General features: G+C 32.9%; 1 protein-coding gene across 3 annotated transcripts in view; it reads left to right on the forward strand.

The window, feature by feature from the left end:
* The window catches only part of LOC126881149 (phenoloxidase-activating factor 2-like), a 38,883-nt gene that overhangs the window by 12,451 nt on the left and 4,160 nt on the right, over positions 1 to 22,272 (forward strand). For 2 of the 3 annotated variants that reach the window (XM_050645218.1, XM_050645219.1), the window contains exons 2-3: positions 12,531 to 12,899; positions 17,131 to 17,411. In XM_050645218.1, the coding sequence (XP_050501175.1) occupies positions 12,531 to 12,899; positions 17,131 to 17,411 (650 nt within the window). Of the gene's footprint in view, positions 1 to 5,952; positions 5,972 to 12,530; positions 12,900 to 17,130; positions 17,412 to 22,272 lie in introns of those variants that run through there. The other variant, XM_050645220.1, reaches the window with a different exon arrangement.

Raw genomic sequence — 22,272 nt, forward strand, 5'->3', positions numbered from 1 at the left:
CAGGACATGTTGTAAAAATGGATTAACATTGATATGATCCAAGATAGAATTGTGTGGAGAAATGCAATTAGGGAAGCCGACCCCGCATAGGGATAAGGCAAAGAGAATGATGATGATGATGAACCATAATAATTTATTTCTGCATCTAATGTGAAATTGTCACGAGGACAACACAATTCGGCAATTTTAAGCTCTCGAGTGTAGGTACTTCGGTAAGATTAGTTTATGAATAAAACTGTATGTATAAATAATTTTAACTCTTTTTTAATACTTTATTGATATCTTCGTCTGAATATCTGCTAAACTGTGCTGTTCACTTTGAAAAGTTGAAAAATGTGTGTCACATAATTGGGATCGGGATAAATATCACTGAATGTTTATTTACAAAGAATTGAATTTTGTTTGTAATTATTAAAAAATTACCTGCCGATTATAATTATCATACGATAGTAAGAATACATAATAAAATAATGCTCCAATTTGATTCTCAAACTCGTTTCCATTCTGCAATAGTCAATCGAGCCCTGCGGGCTCTCCTGTCTATTGCCAGGCAACAAGTTTTCGAAAAATTGTTGCTTTATTATCAATTTATTCCCACTCTCTTGTAATATTAATGTTGATAATTGCATGAAGCAGTGTATCATTGTACAGTGCTTTATTGTCTCTTTTGTCATGGAGGCCGTATGCGGTACCTAAGTCAGTTGTAGAGCATAATCAACGCTATTATAGTAACGTTTTTACCACTATTTTCATGGTAACCTTGTAAATATTAGCAAATTAATTGCGATTAAGTAGTTGTGTGTTATTGTTCTTTATTATTAAATCATATCTTCTCAGAAAAAGATATTACAATATTTCACAACAATACTAAGGAATAAAAAACATTCGAATTGCCAGTCTCATAGCAAAAAGTGGGTTTAAAAATCATCTTCCAACCATCTTTTAAGTTTTACTAACATTTTTATTGTATATACTTGATACGTTAAAATTTGTTTTATAATCTCTATACAGGGAGTTTCATTAAGAATTGTCCATATCGTAACTGGAGACACCTTAGCACAAAATACGAAGATTTAACCCAAAACACTTAAGAGCACACAGTAGCGATCAACAGGTAGCAACAAACGCGGTCCAAGATTGCGAAAGTTCTGAGAACTTTCAAAAACCACCAAAAACGTGGTTTTTTTGTTGAAAATGAACAAATTCACTCGCAAATAACTCGAAAAGTTTTGATTTAGTGAAAAAACTGTATAGAACAAAAGTTACTTAGAATTAATCAGTTTATCCACTTCCTGACTTATTTTAAATGTTTCTATTTTCACCCCCGAAAAGGGGTGAAAGTCACCCCAGGGTAAAAGCACACATCGGCACAATGTCACTTGTTTTGTTTGACATGTTAGCTACGTGTATGCCAAATTTCATGTCAATACAAGTGGTTTTTTTAGTCGGAACGTGGTTTAGCTACTACGACTAGTGGCAATCGATTTAGCGTATAAAAGTACTATGAAAAAGACTACAAACTTGCTGTAGATAGCGCATTATTTCGAGCTTTTCGGCGAATAAACAATTATTTTGTTATTAAAAAAATAAGAACATATTTTGAGGAATCGCGACTAGTCGCATTCGATTCAGTGACCAAAAATACACCAAAGAAGACCTTAACACTATCAATTTATTTACAGGGCTTCTAATAATTCCTGAAAAATACCTAGTTTTACCATAATTCGTTAATATAGTCGGTTCGCTAAACTCATGACACAACTGGCTAGTGATTTTAGTCGGTAATTTTTTTGTTTTTGGCCTATTTTGCCAAAATTGGCAAAATTACTAACTATTTAGTAATTATTAACTATTTAGTAATTATTTTTTTGCCAATTTTACCAAATTGGCAAAATTACTTACTAAAATCACTAGCCAGTTGTGTCTGAGTTTAGCGAACAGACTATAACAATCAAACGCACTACATTTGGGCTTCCAGACCACTTCCATTGGATTCAGCGACCCAAAAAACCTATAATACCACCATCAAATCGCGGCGAGCTAAAAGTGCCCACGGGACCCCCTATGTTGCGACTAGACTATATTGAATGTAGTTTAAAATGCATAGTCTTATGGAATGAATTATCTTTGAACGCAAATAACTTGAAAACTACTTACTTTATCGCAATGAGACAAAAGGCTAATATTTATGTAAAAAGTAACAAGGAACCAAAAAAACATACTGAAATGATTATTACGACAGTGGCGTAGATTGTGAGGCGAAAAGGGGACGAAAATGAAGTATTATACATCCCTACAGCACGCCTCTGGTAACAGCGGAAAACTATATTTTAAGACTAGTTAGAGTATCCTAACATGTGTAAACTGTTTATCAAGTTTTAACAAAAAATATGGGAAGGTGTTAAAACAATGTGCTAAAATCATTTTAGTTTATAATAAAACACGCTTAGGTCTGGATCCCGCGTATGAAAAAAAAGTTGATTAATAGCAAGCTGAAAATTTGTTAATAGCGTAAGGGTGTCTAGTCGGACAAACTTTGATATATGGGAACACTGAAACAGGGGAAGTTTTAATTGTGGAACAGGTTAAAAATTTGGAACGGTCGGCCCACGAAAACGGCACATGTATTTTGTCCGACAGAACAGACTTAAACTCTCCGAACGGAGATTAAACTCTCATGCAAAAATCAGACTGCCATTTATCACCAAATGGGCGTTTTAATGAGTGGAACATGTAGAATATGTCAAATGACAGGAATTATGACAGGTGATAAATAGCAGTCTGATTTTTGCATGAGAGTTTAATCTCTGTTCGGAGAGGTTAAGTCTGTTCTGTCGGACAAAATAAATGTGCCGTTTTCGTGGTCTGACCGTTCCAAATTTTTAACCTGTTCCACAATTAAAACTGCCCCTGTTCCAATGTTCCCATATATCAAAGTTTATCCGACTAGACACCCTTAAGCTATTAACAAATTTTCAGTTTGCTATTAATCAACTTTTTTTCATACGCGGGATCCAGACATATCTGTATCTCAGTAAGGAGGAATATTTTATTTAAGTGAATTAGGTTAAATCTTCGTATTTTGTGCTAAGGTTTCTCCAGTTACTATAAGGACAATTCTTAATGAAAGATTTTTCCGAGGACCTGTTCCAGGGTTGTATTCTATATGTAGTATATATAGTATATTCAATAGTATGTTAACCCTTAACTACTGACGTGGATGTTTCCGGACGTAGACACTGACATGCGGTATAGCATACCGTTGCATATTCTCCTTTGTTTTTAATATATCACTTTATCTTATATCACTGTACTTGTTTTTTACATCAACTGTGGAATGATACTGCTGTATCATTCCATAGTTATACATATTCATACTGCTGTAAAATAAAATACTGCTCCAAATAAAATAAACTTTATTTTTTTCAAGAAAATTATGAACGCATGTATCATATTAAAAAAATGGTGGAGGTTCTTAAAAAATCTTTATAAACTGAATTACAAAAAAACTAGTATTGTTAACTAAAAAATGGTAAAACAATGTTGAAAGTACATACGTGAAAATATAACAGCCGGATGAATTTGATGCCATTCTAATACTGAAAGAATACTGAATGGACTGCTTTTTTTTAACTATATAAACGTAAACGTGCGGTAAGTGATACCGCCAAAAAACTTTACGTCAACGTAGCTGAAAATTACTAAACCATACTAAAACTGCAGCAGTTGGTGGGAGGAGTTACAAGTACACACCACTTGAAGGTACAAAAATGATGGTGTTCGAAGGAATCTTTTATAAAACAAGTTTTACAACAAAATATATTTTCGGCGAGGCATGACATACCGCATGTCAATGATTAAGGGTTAAGGTGCAAATGCATGTTGTACGGTCTGCCTGACTCTCCCAATATTTTAGCCATGGCGCATCGCCTTGATTTCATCCTGAATGCAAGTTTCTACGATTAAATCATAGCACATAATGTATAAAGAAATCATTGTACATTTGACACAACATCATTGAATACATTATTTTTGTAATACGGCTATTAATCATTATTAATATGGTCCTGGTATAAAATCACGTAGGTATATGTTTTAGTTGTGACATTGTCCTACTTACACTTTCTCCTTGGAAATACCAAAATATTGCATACACCGGTAATCCTGTACTAAGTACGGGTCATTTTATTTTTTTTTCAGGGGTATGTAACATCCATTTTTAAATTGATAATACTTATAATAAATTTTTAATAGAAAGCAATAATTCTTATTGCTTGGACATAATGGGACTGTATCGTATGGACACCCACTGATGGACATATTTTATCAAAAAGTAACAGAAACACGTACATAATAGACAAGTGAATAGGTGTTATTTTAAAAGGAAGAGTGGAATAGTCAGATTAGCCAATAAGCAGGAATAGAATAGTTAGAATAAACCATCAATCGGCAGAAGGAGCATAGGTCGTAGAACGATCTAGAAAGAGATGGAATGCTTATTTTTCAATAGAATAAGATTCAATCTTTAAAAAACATACAATGTGGCTAGATAAAAGTAAAAGAAGAAGTATCTCCTTTTACTACATTTTTATATTTTTAAATTAAGTTGTCAATCATAATTTAAAAAATTGTATAATTTAATATTACAAAGTTTAAGGTAATTACATTTGATAGACATATTTTTGTTTAAATCTTACATAACAACACGATGAAAATTATACTTAAAGAATTAATTTTTTATGCTAAATAACACTAAATTAACACTATAGTTATATAACTATATTATGTTTAAATTAATTTGTGTTAATTTTTTGTACTTGTAGTTTTCGGTAATATCATAGGCCTGGATCCCGCGTACCAAAAAAAAGTTGATTAATAGCAAGCTGAAAATTTGTGGTGTCTAGTCGGACAAAATTTTTTTGAAGGAGAACACTGGAACAGAGGAGGCTTTAATTGTGGAACAGGTTACAGGTTTGGAACATCAGGCTACGAAAACGTCCCATGTATTTTGTCGGACAGAACTTCCAATTTATTTGTTACCCTTTCATTATACTCTCATGAAAAAACCAGGCTGCTATTTATCACCAACATAATTCCTGTCATTTGAAATCTTCTACGTGTCGGACTTATTAATACGCCCAATATATTTGTCGAACATCATATATTATAATATAAAGTTTGCAATTGAATAAACTTAAAAACAACCTACTAGTTTTCACAATCAGAAACTTGTCAGAATGACACGTTCCACAATTAAAACTTCGACTGTTCCAGTGTTCCCATACGTCAAAGTTTGTCCGACTAGACACCCTTAAGCTATTAACAAATTTTCAGCTTGCTATTAATCACTTTTTTTGGTACGCGGGATCCAGACCTATCAGTGATGATAGTAACGTGTTAATAGTCGAATATATTGTCTAGTGTCTGTATTTTAATACCATAAGCAAAAAGTTAATTATTGCTATCCGCTCCGAGCTTCGCTGGTATCACCACCTACCTATGGGCCATTCCACGAGCATACGCCTGTTTTGGATTACTTCGACAACGAAAATTTTACTGTGCAACATAAGAAGTACGAAAGTAAATGGAGCTAATAATTATTCCAATAAACAACAATGTAATTTGTAATTTACTTTCGTTCTTCTTATCTTGCACAGTAAAATATTCGTTGTCGAAGTAATCCAAAACAGGCGTATGTTCGTGGAATAGGGTATACTACAGGATTACTAGTATAACTTTTACCGGAAATTTTCTGGAAAGAAAAAAGTGTTGCATATACTCTGTGAGTTTCGCTGGTATGGCTGCTATCGCCATCTAACGGTTGACTAGTAGGTATTCCTATTTCGGCCGGAATTTTAAAGAGGACAGTAGAAAAGCAAATAATAGTTGTTTCAAACTTATTATTTAATTCTTATCGTGTAATATTTACAACGTAAAGAAGTAATTGGATTGTAATCGATAATTAATAGCAGTAAGTACAGAATTTATTATTCATTATGATTATTTTTAAGATTTTGCTTAACGTTTTGACGTTTATGTTGACAACTAATATTAGAAAAAATTTATTCTGCAAAAAAGTATAATAATTTAATATAATTATAGGATAATACTTCTTAAATATTAACTTATGAATGACAGTTAACGGCATCCTCCGTTTGATGTGATTGGTCGTTATCTTCACGCATTCAAATTTTGTTTAAAGATTGGATTGTAAAATTGAAACCGTCAAAATTCGAGAGTGTGCTAATTGATCCTTTAGCTCAAATTTTTCTACCGTTTTAAAATTAAAATTGTGTTTACTTACTTTTTTCTAATTGCATCAATCCATTTTTGTCGTTGAATCACCTTATGCTTAGCGACAGGAACGTTGTAGAATACACAGTTACTATTGTAACCAGTATTTCGACACTCTTTAATACAACAACTTTCGTGAGACATTTAAAAGCTATAATATGCAACTCTAAATGCAGAACGTCAAAAAGCAAATTTCCAGTAAAGGTTTACAAACTTGTCACTACTGGCGCTCGCGAATTTTTAATTATCCCCTCTACCTACGAGCTCACAGCGTATAACTGCCATATCTAAAAGTCATGGTAATTAAATATTATACTCAACAATAAAATCAATATCCAAATTGAGTTAAGTTTGACAGTATCCAAAGTTTATATGTATAGCCTCTTCTTCTTTCTGTTCCTCTCCTATCAGATATTGGATATATTAAAGCTATTCGAGCAATGTGCGATAGTTTGTTTGTACTGCACCCAAACCATTCTCTTAAATTTTTCATCCAGGACATTTTCAAGATTCCTTCGTCCTTCAAACCTTCCCTGCATTATATTTTTGTCCCGTCATTCTATGACTCAAGTATTTCATAATTCTCTTGTTTATGGCAAGTATTAGGTACTTCAGGTATCTGAAGTAGGTATCACGTATTAGGTACTCAATGTTATTTATAGAAAATGAAATTTTTCTACAAAAAGTAAGTAATTTGTTTTATATTTTATTAGAATAAATAGGTATACCGGTTATAGCAATATTTTTGCTTGCCATGTAGGCTATACCAATTCGGCTGCATTTTGATTTTTATAAAATTAGAACTAATTTTATTTCATGTAATTGACAAACCGATACGTTACGTTTATCGAATTTTATAATACAGTGCTACAGTGGCGGCTGGTCTGTAAGTGAAGGGGGAGGTCATATCCGGTGGTTCAAGATTTTTTTGGAAAAACAAGACCTACAAATCCCATTTTAAATAATTTCTTATTCCATCATCTGTATTGGTTTCTTATAACTTATTTTGCAATATGTTGTTTAAATTTAAGCGGATCTTTATTTGACAAGTAAATATGAAATAAGTAAAAGGAACAAGTCTTCATTACTAATTGTCAAATAAATCAGATAAATAGTATGATATAATATGTAATTATAACAGCCAGAATATCAACAAACTACTTAAACTCAAAACCTAAAATAAATAAAAACTTACATTTTTATGCGGATTTAAAAAGTAAATCGATTCTTCTGGCCTTAGATTTTGCGAAATGATCGATCACTTGCTCGTTGAAATTTGTGATCGTTCGAATTAAAGATTTCTCCATAGTTAACATAGCTAAAGCACACAACCTGTCCTCTCCCATAGTATTTCTTAAAAACGTCTTGATGCGTTTTAACGTAGAAAAGCAACGTTCACTTTCCACTGTAGTCATCGGTAAAGTACATAAAACGTTCAATAATTTTACACATTCAGAAAAGGTACCACATAAATTGTTATTTATGAATAACTGTAGAATTGAAATAATCCCGCTGTTTTTATCAAAATCTTCACGATCATACATCACTTCAAGTTCGGTTTTCAGTTTGAAATAGTTTATAAGTGGATAGTTGACTTTGACTAACTTTAGTGTATCTTCGGGAAATTTTTTCCTGTAGTCTATAAACCTTTCAGCATAAAAAAGTTGAGCAATCACAAGATGTTCACTAAAACTGAATCGATGTTGAATTTCTGATAAAACGATATCGCACACTTCCAGTGAAGTTTGACGTTTTGAGTCCTCATGTCTTGGACGTTTATTAGAAACTCTCGTGCATAACGATGAGGGCTGTGAAGAATTGCTTAATATTTTGGCTCTGATTTTTTCAATGCACTCTTTAAACTTGGCAATATAGTTTTTAATATTTAAAACATCGATATTACGTTTCTGAAGTTGATTAAACAATGTCACAATGCGGCATAATCATATGGAAAAATCTAACCAATATAAGAAATCAGTACCTTTTAAGTAATTTTTCAATCCAATGGCTTGACTTAAAGTATTATTATCGTCTTCCTTTATTTATAATTTTCTCCAAGCAAGCTAGAATATCTTTTTGATATAAAAATACAGTTTCTACGCATCGCGCATTAAAGTACCATCTGGTTGGCGCTGCTTTAGGTAGTCTTACCTTCACAACTTCGTCCAAAACCGCTGTCCTCTTAGGAGATTTTCCAAAAAATGACGAAAAGCTGTGTAAACTGGCAAAGAATACCTTTACACTCTTGTTCTGTCCAACCGCTTTTTGTAAAATTAAGTTTAACTGGTGGGCATAGGGCATAGCAGTGTATGAAAGTAGCTGAGTGATATTTTTGTCTTACTTTGTTTTGAACACCACCAAATTTTCCACTCATAACGGAAGCTCCATCGAAACTTTGAGCGACTAGTTTTTCTGGAGTTTTATTTATTTCTAAACTGTCCAATTCATCCAGAATAACGTTGGCCAGATTTTCTGCTTTAGTTCCTATCGGATTAATAAATTTCCCAAACCTTTCGTGCACATTACCATTTAATACGTAGAGAAAAATAATGACCATCTGTGTTTTATTTGAACTATCTGTAGTCTCATCTGCTTGAACGGCAAGAAAATCGGATTGTTGAATTTCAGATTTTATTTTATGATGTACGACAGCCAACATTGACTCTAGTAAATCATTTTGTATTGACTTCGATATACCTTTAAAAACTGAACTTTTGTCTAGATGTTCTTTAAAAATTGAATCCAGTTCTGATACGAAATTTACTAAACCGCGAAATACACCGGGATTTTCAGATAATTCCGTTTCATCATGTAACGCGAGTTCAAACGCTCCGCAGAACTTTATACAGTCAATAATTTTATTTAAAATGTATCGGTTTTTTGTTACATTGTCATTAAAAATTTTAATTGATTGTCTATACGCACTATCTAATTGCATTCGGATGTCGGCACGGCCCAGAGTTGCAAGAGACATGGCACTTTTCATGTGATTACCAGACAAATAATGTTTTTTTATTTTATCTTTCAAGTGTTTTAAATCAATAACCCCCGTTTTGCACCACACTGGATCGTTAGAAAATAGTAAACACGGAAAACAATAAAATGCATTCGATACCTGACATCCACAAAGCCAGTCTGACAATTCATACATATTTTGGCAAAAATACCGATGAACAGGTTTATTTTTGTCCATTGTAGTCTGTTTGATTTCAAGACACGGTTTTGGAATTCCGCAATCTTTAAACTTCAAACGTTCATTAAAATTTAATTTCATTTGGCGTTGGAATTCATTTATACTAACCACTACCGACATTTTATAAAAATCTATAATAAAATAATATTAATCTCACGAACGCACTTAACTTATCTTTGTAAATTCCGAACTAATCTTACTCCCTGCGTAGATAGTCACGTCTCAACCGTAGATAAGATAGAAACTGAGAGATTTTAGTCTCAACAACGAAAACGATACCTACGGTCTACGGTCAATGACCACGATTTGGTACCAACTTGCATATAAGTGCGTATTTTCGTGAACGTTCGGATTCCCAGTGCTGTAGTGCTGTATTCTCACAGTGAGGTCAAATAAATTTCTTGACCATCGTGAATGTTCGTATTTAGCTGTTTAAGAGTAATATTGCGGTAGTTTCAGTCAAAGATAAATTTGGCTTTTCGGTACCGTCAAACAGCTCGTATTTCATGTTTATTTATCGGTAATTTTTTGGCGGCATCTTTGTCGCTATATTTTACAACAATAAAATGACTGAAAAGTCAATACAATAAAAGCAAAATTTAACTTTGAACGATACTATTGTATTCCGAACATTTTTAATACAAAAAATTTTCTTTTTTTAAGGAAATAATTACATTATAATCGTTTGATTGTACAATTATTACAGGGAGGTCATTGACCAATTGACCTAAAGGGATAACCGCCACTGCCTAGTCAAAAGTCCGTTTCTTACTCGTATCTTTTGAACGATTATACTTAAATAGTGAAATTGGGAGGAAGAAAGAAAAGGGAAGTATGGTTCTTTTCATGAGCATTTTTCAGTGCGTCACAAATGATAAATGATAGAAAAAGGTTAGTCCGTGATAAATACACATTTATGACATTTATTCTAACATGACATTTTAGTTAAATCTGACAGTTGTCACATTTAATTTGCAATTTGGTATAAAAACAAATCAATTTTTTTATTGCATTTATAAAATGGTATTTTCTTTGATTTGTATAGTCTTATAAATTGTACAGATTAAATTTTTTTTATATAGAATAATATAATATTATTTAATATTATATTATTAGCGCCATCTATTGACAACTAGATTAAATGTTATAAATGTCACCGACGAAATGTAATCAGAGACATGCGTTTTTTTTTTCTGTCACATACAATTTAATGCGTTAGAGAGAAATCGAAAAACTGTGACGCACTGAAAAATGCTCATGAAAAGAACCATAGGCTTCACATCTAGTCGTAACAAGTGACGTAGTAGTGACAGATGACGTTACAGAGCCACTGTGACCGATAATTTTAAATGGGACCATATGGCAAGTGATATCTCGTTTGAAAGGTATTGGAAATATCTATTCAGTCATACTAATTTAGTTGAGTTTAAGCTCGTTTTGATGAAAAAAAATTAAATAAATATAAAAATCGTAATTTCGCACTTAATTAATAGATGAAGATTCAAACGTCCGCCTATGGTTACTTTTCAAAAAAGTTGATGTTGACGTAAAAATAACTAGAGAGTGAACAACGTCAACTACCAACGGCAGATGTTAGAATTTTTATTAATTAAATGCTAAACTAGAATTTTAGTATTTATTTAATTTATTCATAAAAATCAGCTTAAACCCAAACAAAATTAGTATGATTGAATTGGTATATTAAAATAGGGATCATTATTACATAATAATGTTCAGTTTTGTTTAAAAATAAGATTTCCAAAATTTCACGCTTCAAAAACTCATAACTTAAAGTACAAATTTAAAATCTTCTGTGATTTAAAATAGTTCAAACCACCCGTGACGTCACATAGTTCTACTATATGGTTATGTTTATGGTTATATTTAGGTGATATTATTCTTATATTCTTCTTCTTCTTCTTCTTCTTCTTCTTCTTCTTCTTCTTCTTCTTCTTCAGTTTATTGGCCTCCACCTACTTGGGTATTTGGCCAGCTCATCGTCGCGGAATAAGGGAAAAATATTTATATTCTAATGAAATTTATCATACGTTATTGTAATATATACCAAATTGTTGGGATTGGAGTTTGATGTAGTTTTTGAAGGAAAAGAAAGAAGGTTTACTATGGAAAATAAAAGAAAACACTATAAGTGTTGTTTAGTGCCATTTTGTAAAAGTACAAGTTTTGCATGTATTTAAAATAGTTCAAATGATCAAAAACACTTGTGACGTCATATAATTGTATTTTCTACTGACGTTTATAATGTCCAATTTAAAATTATATACAATTTTGTTTACTTTGTTGGTGCAGAATATAAACAAATAATCATATGACGTCACGGCGCGTTTTGGGCTAGCTGCTTTAATTTGAATTAAGAATCGTCTTTAGGGGTCAAACGGAACACAAAAACAACTTTTTTTATCTTTGATACATGGTTTAAATTATGTTCTGTTGTGATTTATAACATTTTTTCGAATTTAAAATGTTATGCAAGTTCCCTATTGTAATTTCCCATTTAATTATTAATAAATGTTCAAACGTCCGCCTCCGGTAAATTGTCAAAAAGTTGACGTTGACGTAAAAACAATTAGAGAATTGAAAAACGTCAACTTTTTGACAACTAACTATAGGCGGACGTCTGAATATGTATTAAATTTTAATGCCAAATTACAATTTTAGTTTTTATTCAATTTTTTCATCAAAATGAGCTTAAACTCAAATAAATTAGTATGATTGAATAGGTATATTCAATACCTTTCAAGAGAAGTATCACTTGCCATATGGACCCAATTAAAATTATCGGTCACAGTGGTGCTGTAACGTCATCTGTCACTATTACGTCACTTGTTACGACTAGATGAGAAGCCTACTTCCGTTTAATTTCTCCCTCCAAATTTCACTATTATACATAAAGTATAACCGTTCAAAACATACGAGGGGGACTTTTGACTAGCACTGTACAAAGTTTAGAATTGTTAAGAAAACTCATGTAGCGAAGTAGTCCCTAAATCTTTTTAAATTTACATTTAATTTTACATTTTAGCATGACTGAAAATGAGGCCAAACAAGAAAACAGTAATAGAAAATTATGCAAAGGGGGAAAGTTCGAAGGAGAGATGGTCTGCTGCAAAGTTGGCCCCACTAACAGCAGTGCTGAGAGCAGAAATCCCGTGATAGAAGATGATAATTCCACTCCAGCCGCAATGCACCAGTGTGGAGTCCAAAGAACCAAAATTAACGTCAGAATAATGACGGACGAGGATAGTGATGAAGAGGTCAATCCACTGGATGGAGAGTTCCCATGGATTACGGCTGTTTACAAGATAAATAAAAAGGGCAGATGGGTTTTTCATTCCAGTGGGGCGCTGATACATCCCAAAGTTATTTTAACAGCTAATCACTACTTTCATAGGTATGTTTTTGTCTAACGTCATACGTCATTTTAATTGAAGATGGAAGAGTAAAAAGATAAGTATTTGTTTAAATTTTGAGATTTTGGAATGTCTAGGAATCAAAAGTGGGTGCCGTGGCAGTTGTCATTCGCATCGGGTAAAAATTTTTGGAAAATATGAAAATATACATTGTTTTAAGCTATTTTCCCGAAAAAAAATTGCGGATTACTCATTCATTGAAATAAAAATCAACTTTGAAAGTTGGTTTTTTCCATATATAACCTTACTAATTTCAGACATATTTTCACCAAATAGAAGTGTATATTTTATATTTGTAGGTAGTGACCTTTTATTTATATCTTATTAATGCATATTAGTGCGGTATAATTCATTATTTTTATTAGAATACTGGATTATATTGAAGATATTATAATCCAACAAAATTTTAAATTCTCTCTGTCAACATTTTTGCAATCAAGTCAAGTTCACAATCACAACACAAAATCACAAAATGTTTATGACATTTAGATCGACATTCGACAACGACTGTGCTAGGTTGCCAATTTTTTTTCGTAGGGTTTTCTGTTTCAAATATTGATGTAATTTAAATAACGCTGTGTCTAGGTACACGCTAACGTGTACGCAAATAAAAAAGTTAGGTACACGCGAATTAAACTTCATCGAGCCAGTGACGTCATTATTTAGCGTGCGCAGTGACTTTCTATTTTGGTACACGCTATTTTGATATGTTTGTGTTTGTTGTTTGTTTGATAGAAAATATTTTCATTGGGAAGGGGAAGGGAAGCAAAACTATTCAGATGTTTCAAATTTAATTGTAATAAAACAATATGTATATAAAAGTATATATTCAGGTTAGCAAAATAAATATTAGTTAACATGATATATACAAAATACTGCTAAAATAATTTTTATAGGTAAGTTAATTATACCAGTTTATATTGGTGTTTATTTTTATTTATACAGGGAGTTGAACTTGTTACGATTTTCATAGAAAATTGGTTATAACTTTGTAAATACCCTGTATAACATAATATAATAAACCTTTATATTTTTGTGATATGGAAGTTAGGAAGATTTCGAACATAAAATAAAATCTAGGGTGTTCCATTTAAAAAACATAAGTTTGGTCTGCCACTATATTATCGAACGCCCTGTAACATTCTAACTATTTTTAGTAATTTTGTAATATGAAGCTCAAAGTTTGCTAAAATTTTTTTACTAACTTTTATTGCTATTTATTACCATAGCGGATCTACTGAGCTTTATCACACTAATCAATCGCCCCATATATTTTATCTTATTAATTCTGCTACCCTTAATCACGAATTTTTGTCTCATACCTTTTTCGTACTGTTTAGAATGTTGTTAAACTCATTAAAAGAACTAAATAATTGTCCATACTCCATGTTAATTAAAAAAAAAACACTAAACAAGTAAAAATACGGAAACTCTTTACAAATCAATATTAAAGTGTAAACATAACGCGATTAGACAAATTCTAACCACACTCTGACACTCGCGATACTTACAGATACTTAATACCACAGCATACACGCGGCTCAAATTAGCGTGTACCAAAAAACCCAGTCATGGTACACGCTAAATAATGACGTCACTGACTTGATGACGTTTAAGCGTGTACCTAACTTTTTTATTTGCGTACACGTTAGCGTGTACCTAGACACAGCGTTTAAATAAATCAAAATATCTTTGGAATTTGAAAATTTGTCAAAACAAGATTAGTTGTCATTCACGTTTATTATTTATAGTATCGAAAAATGGATGTAACTTCTTATTTTGATATTAATAATATCACACAAAAAAGCGATTTAGAATTAATCCAACATTTGCAAAGTGTTTGATTAATTAAAAAACAGTTTGTGCAAAGAAAGACAGTGTCGCCGTTTATGTACGGTGAGGTCAATGGAGAGATACAAATTAAACTATGTTTTGTTTATTAGGGTGGGTTGTGATTGCGCGCAGCGGTCAAATACCTCTTGCGGTTCTCTCACTCTATTACCCGTAAGTTAGGTTTGGACCGAAGGGTTAGGTCTTCCTCCTTTCTGACCGCTGCGCGCAATTGCAGTCTGCCCGTTTAATTATTGTAAACTGCCATTTATTATGTAAACTGCCATTACCATTTGTCAGCTGCCAATGTCAACAAAAAAAGAAGAAAATGTCATTGTCAGCTGTCAATGTCAACAAAAAACTGTCATTGTCAGCTTTCAGTGTCAACAAAAAAAGAAGAAAATGCCATTGTCCGCTGTCAATATCAACAAAAAAGACTCATTGTCAGCTGTCAATGTAAAAAAAAGAAGAAAATGTCACTGTCAGCTATCAAAGTCAACAAAAAAAGAAGAAACTATCATTACCATTTTTAGCTGTCAATGTCAACAAAAAACGAAGAAACTGCAATTACCATTTGTCAGCTGTCAATGTGAACAAAAAAGAAGAAAATGTCATTGTCAGCTGTCAATGTCAACAAAAAAAACTCATTGTCAGGTGTCAGTGTCAACAAAAAAGAAGAAAATGTCACTGTCAGCTGTCAATGTCAAAAAAAGAAGAAACTGTCATTACCATTTGTCAGCTGTCAATGTCAACAAAAAAAACGAAAAAACTGCCATTATCAGTTGTCAGCTGTCAATGTCAACAAAAAAAAAAGAAGAAAATGTCAGCTGTCAATGTCAACAAAAAAACTGTCATTGTCAGCTGTCAATATCAACAAAAAAAGAAGAAATTGCCATTGTCAGCTGTCAATGTCAACAAAAAAAAACTGTCATTGCCAGCTGCCAATGTCAACAAAAAAAGAAGAAACTGTCATTAACATTTGTCAGCTGTCAATGTCAACAAAAAAAGAAGAAAATGTCATTGACAGCTGTCAATGTTAATAAAAAAATAAGAAAATGTCATTGTCAGCTGTCAATTTGTAACACAACACTAAATGCCAACAAAGTTGAAGAAAACTGTATTGTTGAATTTGAATTGTTTAATTACTGCATAGTAGGTGGCACTAGCAATAAATATAAAAATTAGGTATGCCACACTTTAAAAATCCCTAGATTTCAAAGATAAATCGAGAAAAATCCCTCCTGTACCGATGCCCGTACGGTCCAGGTTTGGTTAGGTTAGGTCCATTTCCCCACAAAAATGCGTCTATATTTGTTACTTGTAAAACTAAACATTTTATAGATTTGGCAACATCCAGCAACGTCACATGTAATTATCAATATGGCGGTCTAAAAAAGTGTATAAAATCCAATTTTCAAAGTCTTTTATTATTTAAACTAATGGATAATCCGCAAATTTTTTTTTTTGAGAATAGCTTAAAATAATGTATATTTTCGTATTTTCCAAAAAATTTCTCTCATAGCGGATGACTACTAACGGCCACGGCACCCAAAAGTGTCTAAGGAACACGAAGTTTTTTTTTCTCTTATATTCATCAATTTTGGTTAGACTCCAAAAAATGACATACCGTTAGAATGTCTGATTAATCAGCAATGAACTTATCCTATGTTTAGTGTAATACGATTTCTTCATGCTGAAATAATCAAACAAAAGTTGTAGTCCTGGATCCCGCGTATCAAAAAAAAATGTATTAATAGCAAGCTGAAAATTTGTTCATAGCTTAATGGTGTCGAGTCGGAAAAACTTTAATATATGGGAACACTGGAACAGGGGAAGCTTTATTTGTGAAACATGATAAACGTGTCATCCTTAGAAGTTTATAATTATGAAAACCTTCTGTTTATATCATTATTAGTTCACTTGCTTAATTTATCATAGCTTTTATTACTCCAACAGCTCCACCTTGTCTAATTGTCTCCACTTCCCTAAAAAATTTCCTTCCTTTCATCGGTGGGGGTTTTATAGTGTTTTCAATCATTTGTGAGTTTTTATTTCCAGTATTTTCTCGCATTGTTTGTCAAATCATTTCCGTTTTAGGCAGAGGCCGCCCTGGGCTATCCAAAATTTGCCTCCCTCCCTTCCGCCATTTTTTACTTTTTTACCAAAATTTGTCGCCTCCTGAATTATACCGCTCTGGGCTATAGCCCACTCGGCCCATATGTAAATCCAGCCCTGGTTTTGGGCGACTCCTCTTTTTCCCAATGGTTTCCTTCGCTGCTTGTTGTCCTAAGTCTACATTATGCTCTTCCTCTCGCAACAATTAGAATCCGTTGCTTATGGCTACTTGATAATCCAGTTCTTTAGTTTACTTATTTATTCTAGGAAAAATGCAAATGACTTCAAAATAATCCTTACTGGTGATGTGGAACTGAGTAAAGTTGGAAATAATGTCGATAACGAACGAAACGTCGTAGAAATAGTAAACCATCCAAAATATTATGGAGGTGCCCTTTACAATGACGGAGCTCTATTAATCCTAGATCGACCTTTCGAATCTACAAAAACAAATTCATTAAATACCCTTTGCTTACCACCTGACAATCTCAACATGAATTCTGGTAGATGCCTCGTTGCAGGATGGGGAAAAGGATCCGAGGAAGAAGGTAACATTTTTTTAGTTATAAACGTTGTTATATACTTCACTTGTTCTTTTTTGTCATTTTATCCGGGAAAAATGTAATCGATTTTAAACATACTTCCCAACTAGCTAAAGATCTGAAATTTTCAGAATAGCTCAGAACTCGATGACAATGCAATACTCAACAGCCTTTACATGGATACATTGAGTTGTATTATTCAAAAAATCATAGTTATTTTAATACTGTTGCACTTAAACTTATTTGCCAAGTATTAATCACCATACCTAATATCCAATATGGCCTAGTGACTCTAGTGGATAGGATAGCTGGCTTTCACCCAGGAGGCTCAGGTTCGATACCCGGTATCGGAAATCCTTTTTGTTTTTAAACTTGACATTTTGATTTGAAAAATAATTGTTTTTATAATACTTTTTTTATATTGTGTCCTATAAATAATAAAAACGTAGTATTATAAAAAGTTCTTTTTTATAAAAGTGTAATTATTAATTATCTCAAATTACATTTTGCTTGTTTTAACGTCATACGTCGTGTTTAATAAATATGTATATTCTTTTCTTGAAGTTTTCATCAATTCCTAAATTAATATACACTTTGGAATATACTTTAAAACTCCACGAGGAAAAAGTTTCCTGTAGTTGGCTGTATACCATATATTACAAAAAACGATAAAATCCTTTATAAAAGGTATATTTGTTAAAATCCCTATACAGGGCTACATCACAGAACAGAACTAGTTTTCGATCGGATTACCGATCATCATCAGTGTTTACGTGCATCTAATATGCTAACCACCAAAGTAAAAAATATATGGGTAAAAACCCTTTACAATTGATCCGTCATAGGAACATAGAAGTAAAATCTGAAATTAAACATGGATGTTTAAAATATCCAATGTTTCATGCTCTAGGTACCATTCGAATCTGACTTGTTCACATCATGACTGTATGATGGCAAGTGTCACACTTGCCACCTGGCAAGAGGTAAATCCAGCAGAATCTCAAGAGCTGCTGTGAGAGGGGTCCTCGTGGCTCCTGAGATGCCAACGCATACCAATCGCTGTAGGTGAGCCAACTGAATCTTGACTGAAGACAGTCTAGCCCGGGGTCACCAAACGATGACCGCATAATATGTCAGTATAGGCTTTTGATTCAGTCAATTTGTACTCTACGAGCTCACTAGTGGGAAAGTTTTGGGGTAGTTCTGATTTCTTTCATTATATGGATTTTGGGCTGCTGAATCCGAATGTGAGGTTTGCGGACAAAATTTCTTGCCGGAATATTGAAAAAATCACGAGAAAATCGAAAAATTTCAGCTTTTTTCCGATTTTTTGCTCAAATCTCGAAAACTATTAACTTTTAGTAAATGGACTGTTAACAGAAATTAAAGTACTTAAGACAATCTACAAATATCACTATTTACTTTTTTTCAGACGAACCGTTCGGTCTAAAGTGCAAGTTGAAAATTGGCAATTTTTAACGGTCTCGGCAAAACCCACTTTTTACATTCGAAAACTTTAGTTTTTATTAGAATGCGGTCATTTGATAAATTTCTGCTAGTTTTCTGTACAAATAATAAATGTTAGTTCATAATATGAATATGGTATGTCTCTTCTCACAGCTTCCATGAATCCATTCCATCCTAAAATACCGAGAATTTCTCTGCTTTTTCCTTAGAGCCGCAGAAGATCAGGCACAGATGGAGTCACAGTTTCAGTTGGTGTGAACATTCCCTTCGAATCTTGCTTTCTGATAAACCTTGAGGTTTTGTCCTTTCAACATGTATTAGTTGAACAGCTCTCTGACTTACATAAACCTCAGGTGCGGGTTTAGTTTTTAGCCGAGGAATGGATTGGTTAGGAGCTATTGCATGTTTTGGTGCAATACAAGAGAAGCCACCCATGACGTAAAAAGTGTGGTATCCGTCGATTGTATGTACGTTAACCCTTTCTGTCCCAACGCTGCATATATATGTTTTTGAAAAAGTGGGTCTGTATTCCCAGCCGCCGTATATATACGTTCAAGGTGTTATGGTCTCAATTTACCAAAGCCGAAAATATTCGTTGCTTATAAAATTTTAGACTCATTGGTGTCCCAATGCCGTAGAAATATGTCCGAAAATGTTAGATTATTGTTCCCAAAGCCTCAAAATGTTGGCACCTAAGACAGGTCATGCGGACCCATTGCAGTATATATTTGTTTACGTATTTTAGATATACTTATGCTATATTATAGCACTGGTGGCAACGCTTATAGGTAGCTGCTAGAAGGTGAAGCGTTTGTAGCCACAGAAAAGACCAGAAAAAAAATAAGCGAATCGAGATACATGTGTGCAAGATGCGGAGTCGGCCTTTGCGTAGTGTCATGTTTTGAGGTGTACCACACAAAAGAAAACTTTTAATGTTAATTTACATTACATTATTTTTTTTAAGTTAATTACATTTTTTTCAAGTTTCTGCGGATCGCCTGCGATTGCTGACACTTCCAGATAAGCAACGCGCTTGCTCAAAGTCTTGTAGCGGCATAAAGGCCCAGATAGTTGGTCTCACCATTCCTTGCAGGGTTGGGCGTTTTCTCTACAAAAAGTACGGCTCAAGAAAATAGGTTGATGTAGTTTCCTCTTTGGGGTTTTGTTCATCCTATACAGAAGCTGTTCGCCTGGAAGTGTCACCATTCGCAGGCGATCCGCAGAAAATTGACCTGCCGTGCTTTACACAGCGGGTGTACGATAACGCTGATTTTAACGTACATAAAATCGACGAATACCACACTTTTCACGTCATATGTGGCTTTTCTTGTATTGCACTAAAACATGCAGTAGCTCCTAAGCAATCAATTCCTCGGATAAAAAGAAACCCGCGCCTGAGGTTTATGGAAGTCAGGGAGCTGTTCAACTAATTCATTTTAAAAGGACAAAACCTCAAGGTTTATCAGAAATCAAGATAACAGATCCGAAGGAAATGTTCACACCAACTGAAACTGTGACTCCATCTGTGCCTGATCTTCTGTGGGTCTAAGGGAAAAGCAGAGATATTCCCGGCCTCTTAGGATGGAATGGACTCATGGAAGCTGTCACAAGAGTCATAACATACCTATGAATTAACATTTATTATTTGTACAGAAAACTAGGAGAAATTTATCAAATAACAGCATTCTAATAAAAAATAAAGTTTTGGAATGTAAAAAGTGGGTTTTGCCGAGACTATTAAAAATTGGCAATTTTCAACTTGTACTTTAGACCGAACGGTTCATCTGAAAAAAAAGTAAATAGTGATATTTGTAGATAATTTTAAGTACTTTAATTTCTGTTAACAGGCCATTTACTAAAAGTTAATAGTTTTCGAGATTTGAGCAAAAAAGCGGAAAAAAGCTGAAATTTTTCGCTTTTTTCGCCATTTTTTCAATGTTCCGGCAAGAAATTTTGTCCGCAAACCTCATATTCGGATGCAGCAGCGCAAAATCCATATATAATGAAAGAAATCAGAACTACCCCAAAACTTTCCTAGTTAAAACACAATTTTATTGAATCATTTACCATGTATTGTATCTGACCAGGTCCTCACAGTATTCAACCAGCTCCGTCAAGTCAATAGAACATAGTCAATAAAACACGCATATAGATCTTGATTGACAGCCAGGCACCTTTGTATTAGTATATTAAGTGAAAAAAAGAGCTTCACTCGTTCGTAGGCCTTTGCAAAACCCACATTGGGTATCGTTAATGTCTATTTCTAGTTTATGATATACTGATAGATAATCTATGGAAATGTCCCGTTCTAAAAAGTAGTAACAAGAAAAAGAAGAAAAAGTTTTAGAAACAATTCTCTTGTCAATAATTAGATTTAAACTGACAATATGATTCAAAATATATATAGAATAAAACTATCAATATGGAAAAAAGTTGGTTATGTATTGGTTATACTCTTTATACTACATTCTTCGGCAAGTTTAGTTTACTCTATGCAAGGACCATATATTGAAGATTTGAATTTTGCGCTTAAAGTTAATCTGTTTTTTCAATCCATGTTTTTGGTGCCTTGCATACCAATGGTAATAGGAACATTATTTAATGGACCCGAAGCAATGGTTCCCTTTTTGGTTGTCACTGCCTATTCCGCGGCTTTGAATTTTATTTGGTGTATAGGCATTTCTACCGGACATGTTAAAACTGATTTACAAAACATTATTGTTGTCATTTTTTTAGGTATGGGTGTTTTCTTAGGTATTATTTGTTGCTCTTTTGGAGTATTGTTATGGAAAAGAATATATCGTTTGCAATATGATGAAGACATATTTCAAACGTATCCTTTTAGACGCTTTAAAGGTTTATTGTAATAGATTATGAGATTAAAATTATTTTTATGGTGTTACTTCATTGTATAATATTAACTCGACATCGTATAGTTCTAAAAGTGAAATTTCGTTTACAAAATTTGATATTGGTATATTGGCAGATGATAAACAAAAATGGAGAAAGATGAACAATAAATTACAGAAGATGATAAACAAAAATTGAGGAAGATGAACAATTAATTACGATAGCGATCTTATTTTTAAAGCGTAATAAGTGACAATGACAATTACATAAATTACAATTAGAAGGACCAGCCACTAACGTGGGAATAAAAGAATAAAAGCATTAGGTAACAAATATGTAATTAATGTCTGGTTGCACCAACAGATCTTAAGCTCCAGCTTAGCCCAGCTCAACTTATATACATAGCTCTAGGTATCACTTACGTTGCACCATAACGTTTGATTCTTACCTTATTATTAATTATATCTATTATTATTATTAAAATAAAATAAGATTTTCAAATATATCGCATATCAATAAAGTTATTATAAGAAACATGAGAACTAACCTA

The sequence above is a fragment of the Diabrotica virgifera genome, chromosome 3 (assembly GCF_917563875.1).
Source record: "Diabrotica virgifera virgifera chromosome 3, PGI_DIABVI_V3a".
Classification (NCBI taxonomy): domain Eukaryota; kingdom Metazoa; phylum Arthropoda; class Insecta; order Coleoptera; family Chrysomelidae; genus Diabrotica; species Diabrotica virgifera.